Genomic DNA, 6,055 nt, shown 5'->3' with positions numbered 1-6,055 from the left:
CTTGACGAAATTAATGATGAAAATAATAAAAATTGATCAAATTCAAAAATCTCAGCGAAAAAATTTTAACCAATAAATCTCATATTTTATAACTTTGCGCATCTTTGCTGTGGATTTCATCCCTCTACCTTGATTTTTGTTTTTCTCTCCAAATATTATCATAAAGACATTTTTTTTCATCAGTCATAGCAAGAAAGGAGTTTTTATGATAAGAGAAGAATGAAGGAGAAAAAAATATAGGTTGACTTGAAGGAGAATAAAAGAACAAGAGCATGAAAAGGGAAAACAGAGGGGGGGGGGGGTTAAAAAAAATAATTTTATTTTCGACTTAAATACACTTTTTTGTATTTAATTTTATTTCCATGTCAATTATGGGATGATGTTAATTACACTTTTAACAAGAATGTGAGGATAAAAGATTGTCATAATAATTTAAATATGTATTAGACTTTTTGAGACAAAATTCATGAGAGAATATATGCCTTTTACCTAATGAAGATCCAACAATCTGTGTGAGCTCCTCTCTTATATGTCAAATTATGCAATATTATGAAGTTAGTAATTTGTATCAAAATAGATTCCGAAATAAATATTGACATTATGATATTAATCTAATGGCTAAATTATCGTATTATTAGCTTCATGCTAGATGACTTTCAGTTTGCTTCCATCGCAATTTTTAGGTTTTATATTTTGATTTACCATAATACTTTATGTTATTATTAATTAATTTGTTATAAGTAGATGTGTTATATTATTATACTCATATACAATATAGTCTTATTGTTTAGAGTATGTTTTCGAGCATTAATATCAACATAATTTTGATTTTTGATATCAATAGAGAAATCTTCACTACATGTTTTTCAATGTTTGCTTCTTAATTACTAGTGTCATGGTGAATTGTCATGTTCTTTTTAAATACACTTTTTTATCTTAAAAAATTTATGCTATTTTTAAAAAAAATTGTGCTTACTAATATAATGTACCAACAATTTTTTTATGTATTTATTATTAATTAACGCAATACACACGTACCAATAATTCCTCCCTAATTTTTATTTTTATTTATTAAAAAAAAGGAAGAAAAAGAGGGCGAGAAGTAGCCCTGTTTCCAGTTTCACTCTCATCATTTTCTTCTTCCTTGGCATCTCTCTGAGACTATTCATTACACTTGCTCCCATATTTAGGATAACAAAGGTCCCATCGCATTTTATAAGCTTCTTGTCCTACATTTCTCTCTAATAACTAACAAAAGTAACCAAAACTCCTCTCTGTAGCTGTTACCATCTTTCTCTATCAACCATACAACACAATAATACTATACACTGTAGACTACTGTGAGGTTATTTGGCAGGTATCAGTGAGAAAACACACATTGTGAGCTGGAAAAAAAATGCAAGTTTAGCTTCAATTCTGGATCTATTGTGAAAACGAAAAACTCCATTTTGAATTATACCTAAAAAAACCAAATGGGGGTTTTGGTAGATTCTTGGTGTTTCTGTAATGGAGGTGGAAAGTCTGAGAGAATGAAAGCTTCCATTTTTTCCACCAAAGGTCCTGCTATGGTCCATATTGCTAGTAGCGACACTGGTTTCTTGATCCACCGGAATCTTTTGCTCACCGCTCACGTTATTCTCCCTTCTGTTGCTGCTGCTGAAGCTGCTGAGATCCGTCTTCAAAATGGCGTCGCCGCTGTCCTTTTCCCTCACAGGTCCGTCTACCTGACCCCAACTAGTATGTAATGAAATTGATGTCTAGTAGCAGTTATTGTATCTTCTTGTTCCCACACTAAAAAGAGGAATTAGTAGTTGTTGTTTAGGCCCGAACAAAGGTTGGTTGTTTCTAAAAATGCATTGAATAATTGGCCAGCCGGCTGTTACCAGAGTGTTTGGTATCTCTGAAACTTTATTCTCTTTGTGCGCATTTTTGTCTTCATGTGGAATTTGAGACCATTTTAAGCTCCAAAACTTGTAGTAGTCTTTAATTGTGTGTGTACATGAAAGAGCATATTCAGTCATTTAAACACTTCTCTCTTTGGACTATTATTGTCCTTCCACCAAAACCAAAAAATATGTTTGGAACGATTTCTGAAGAGATTGAAGTAGCTGTGCCTGCCAGTGAAGCTTGGAAGGTCTATGGCACGCTTCAACTGGCCAATATTGTGGTCAAAGAGCTTCCACATGTCCTACACAAGATTGACGTAATTGAAGGTGATGGTGGTATTGGGACAGTCCTCAAACTAACCTTTCCACCTGGCACTCCACTGTTTACCTATTCCAAGGAAAGATTTTCTGTTGTGGATGATGAGAATCGGGTAAAAGTAGCTCTGGTGGTGGAAGGTGGGCTTCTTGATCATGGATTCACTTTCTTTCAGGTCCGCTTTGATGTCATAGAGAAGTCTGAAACAACATGCATCACCAAAGCCACAATTGAGTATGAGGTCAAGGAAGAAGCAACTGCTAATGTTTCATTTGTTAGTATTCAAACTTTTGTGACCATAATGGACGCTGTTGCTAAGTATCTAACTCAGCAGAAAGATGGTCAATGATCTGCCTGATCTCTTTGTTTCTGTTTAGCCTGTGTGGGTGTTAATTCATGAAATTGCTTCATACTAGCAGAAGGCAGAAAGCTTATATGTTTACATTTGTGTATTGAATTTAGCTTGTACCTTATCCCTCCTAGAGAGGGAAAAGGAATAAAATAAGAACCTCACAATCGCTGATTATTAAATATGGGATAACTAGCATCACGGGATAGTAATTAGCTGTCTATTACCCTATTAAGGAAAAGATGCTGGAGTTTCTTAAAGAGTTGGTCAAGGTTTGAGGATGAGATAGTTTCTACTGTGTGCCTCTGATGATTGTCATGCAGAATTTCTTGTTCAGTGTCACAGAAATTTCAAGATAACATACATACTAACAAGGTCGTCAAAATTTAGTCAATCATACAATTAGATCTGGAATTAAGATTGATATTTCTTTCTCCAACCTAATCAATCACATTGCAGAAAGTTAGATTGGAGTACTAGTGCTGACACTTCAAGAAAAGTCTTGACAACTTTGTTAACTCATTTAAATACAGAATTATGATACTGGTATTTTGGCTAGTTGGTGTTCCAACATGGAGGTTGTCAGATGGGTCATGACTCTTGTGCAATGTATGCAACAGAATTGGTGTCTTGCTTGTGTGAGCACTGGTTTCATCTAATAGGAAAAAGAAAGCAGCTTCACAAAGAGTACCATGCATTAATATCGCCTATGATCTTCTGAAAGCAAAATGAAGAAATCCGTGTGTACAATTTTTGCCTCTGATGATCTTATTTCATGGAGATGAAGAAACTCAAAGAAGAAACTCAAAGGATAGGATGAAGATCATGATGTGCTAAATGGTTCAATAGAATCTGATGTTTTTCTGAAGATCAATGGGCATTCTATCTGTGGAAGAACTTAACGTTTGAGTGACTATAAGTTACATTCAATACGTCTTAAAATTGTTCTTTTAATGCATTCTAGTTTTCTATAATTTTGTCCATTGGTATCATTTGTTCTGCTTTTTGCTAGCTGTCTCGTCTTTATGCATCTGATTTTATGCTTTTCTATTGTAGATTCTTTATAACCAGTTCTGTATTAGATCTGACAATAGTTGGCCTTGATGTCATGGATGGAGACACAAATGCACATGTTCAGCAGCCTCACTACCTAAAAACCTGTTCCAAACCTAATTTGGAACTAGGTAATGTCATTTACCTGCTAGGATATAGCGAGGAAAAGGAGTTGACAGTTGGTGAAGGAAAAGTGATAATAGCCACTGATAATCTCATAAAGCTGTCAACTGATGGCATAAGCTGGAGGCCAGGTTCTGCTGGTTTTGATGCTCATGGCAATCTTGCATTCATGGTATGTGACCCTATGAAGCTTGCGACATCTCCCAACTCAAAATCTTCAACCACTTCACCATCCTCTTCATCATCAAGGAAGAAGGAATATCCCATGCAATTTGGTATACCTATCCCCATAATATGTGACTGGCTAAACCAGCATTGGGAGGGAAACCTTGACGACCTCAACAAACCCAAGTTACCAATAATTCGGTTGATGTCAACTGGTCAAAAGAGCGATCATTCTTGTGCTTCCTTCACCATGAGGCGTGTTTTTAAGTCAACTGAAGCTGAAAATGGGGGGACTCCATCATCATCAAACAGATTGTCAAAACCTAGAGAGCAGTATGGACCTAGCTGCTCCGCTGTTGCAACTAATATGGAAGAGGAAGCATTAACTACTCATCCTCATGCTGTCACTCATGTACATGGAATTCCAACTCCTGAAATTTATGAGTCACGAAATTTAACTTCAGTGCCTGTTAGGATGAAGGAAGGTACTCACATCCAGCTTTTGGATATTAACTTTCCACCCAGGATTGCCAAATTTCCCGGCACACCGCAACCTGCCAGAAGAATCCCTTCCAGCTTTGGTGAAAATTTTGTCAACAAACCTCCCTTGGAGCATCCAATAAGAAAAGGTAATATATGGCAATCCAATCCTGTGGCAGATGCTGAGATTGCTTCAACTGGATCTGTAAATGGGATCCAGAGTGAAGTTCAATTGAGTTCTTCTCCAATAAGAATATTGGAAATGGAAAATGGATACAGTAGTGAGGGAGAGATAACAATGTATTCTGCGGAAACTGCTGAAAGTCGAAATTTTCCAAGTCCTAGAGAGGGAAGGTTTCAACAGGTAGGGAGGAGTCAAAGTTGTGTGAACTACAATCGATGGGGAACAGCCCAACAAAATGCGGGTGCTCGCAGATCAATGCTGCAACAGCAGAGGAGCAGTATGCAAGGAAGGAAAGTCTACTCTCAAGGAGCAAATTCTCAAAGGAGTAATGACTATTTTAACCCGACGGTATCTTCAATCATGAAGAAACGGAACAACTTGGAGCCACAGACCAGACCTCGTCAAAGTGCAGTAAATTCATCACCAAGATGGAATTTCTGATTTACAAACTTTAGATAAATCATTCTTTTAGGCCAAGCTCTCTTTTTTTGGGCTTACACTGTAACTGTATATTGTGACTACATGTGCAAAGGAAATCCAAGAAGAATATTTTACTAGTAAAGGCACTCTAATCATCTGTGATATACAGCAGAGGCTCTATTGGATACTGCAAGAAAATTTTACCATAGCAGGTGCTAATATTCAGGGAATTTTGATTGCATGTCATTTTATGCACTTCATTTTGAAGAACAAGATTTCTTTTCTTTTTCTTTTTTATTAAAAAAAAACAGAGAAATCTCGAGGGCCAGCTGGCACACGTTCAATTTGTGAAATCTTATTTATTCTTTTCTATTTGGGAAAATTCGACAAAATGTCATTGAGTCAATATTTTTAATCTAAAATAACTTAATTATCACTTATTATTTGAAATGGTCATTCAGCTAATGTTATTGCACTGGAATTTGTTCTGCGTTAGTCTTCTCTGAATTGAAAATTGTTTGTAAATTTCTTAGCAGTAAAAGTACTGCTACTGTGGACACTAACAAATTGTGGAAAGGATTTATCCGGTTTAAAATTTGATGCACAGCAAAGGTATATAATTTTGAATGAAATAATATTAAAAAAGACTGGAAACAACAAGGGAAGCTCATATCTAAAATTTGGGACTGTTTAGAAGAGATGTGAGTTAGTTGGGATTGAAAGATTCCATGTTCAGCTATTAAAACTTCTTCAAAACTCGATTTTTAAATTCTCCTGTGCCGCAAACGTGGATCGTTTCAAGTGAATAATATATCAAAAGATAGAAACATCAAGAGGAGGTCATATCTAAAATTTTAAAACTATTTAGAGGAGATTTGAATTGGTCGGGATTGAAAAACAAATAAGCCTACAATGTATAAATACGGTATAAACAAAATATATGAATGTTTATACATATTTGATACACAACTATACATCACATATATATGGTTATACAATCTTTACTCATTACATATACATACAACCATTTTATTGAAATTTTATTTTGTTGTTTGAACAGTTACGTAAGAGGCCTTTCT

The 6,055-nt window shown here is 35.4% G+C and overlaps 1 protein-coding gene across 1 annotated transcript; it reads left to right on the top strand.

Moving 5' to 3' along the window:
* Nucleotides 1-1,113: 1,113 nt before the first annotated feature.
* LOC129882635 (uncharacterized) lies at nucleotides 1,114-5,218 on the top strand. The gene is made up of 2 exons (XM_055957012.1): nucleotides 1,114-1,714; nucleotides 3,608-5,218. The coding sequence occupies exons 1-2, from the start codon at nucleotides 1,473-1,475 to the stop codon at nucleotides 4,995-4,997; spliced, it is 1,632 nt and encodes a 543-aa protein (XP_055812987.1). The 5' UTR covers nucleotides 1,114-1,472; the 3' UTR covers nucleotides 4,998-5,218.
* Nucleotides 5,219-6,055: the final 837 nt, after the last annotated feature.

Source organism: Solanum dulcamara, chromosome 3 (genome assembly GCF_947179165.1).
Source record: "Solanum dulcamara chromosome 3, daSolDulc1.2, whole genome shotgun sequence".
In the NCBI taxonomy this organism is placed as follows: domain Eukaryota; kingdom Viridiplantae; phylum Streptophyta; class Magnoliopsida; order Solanales; family Solanaceae; genus Solanum; species Solanum dulcamara.
Note: the sequence above shows the minus strand (reverse complement) of the source record. Positions and strands in the feature narration are given on the sequence as shown.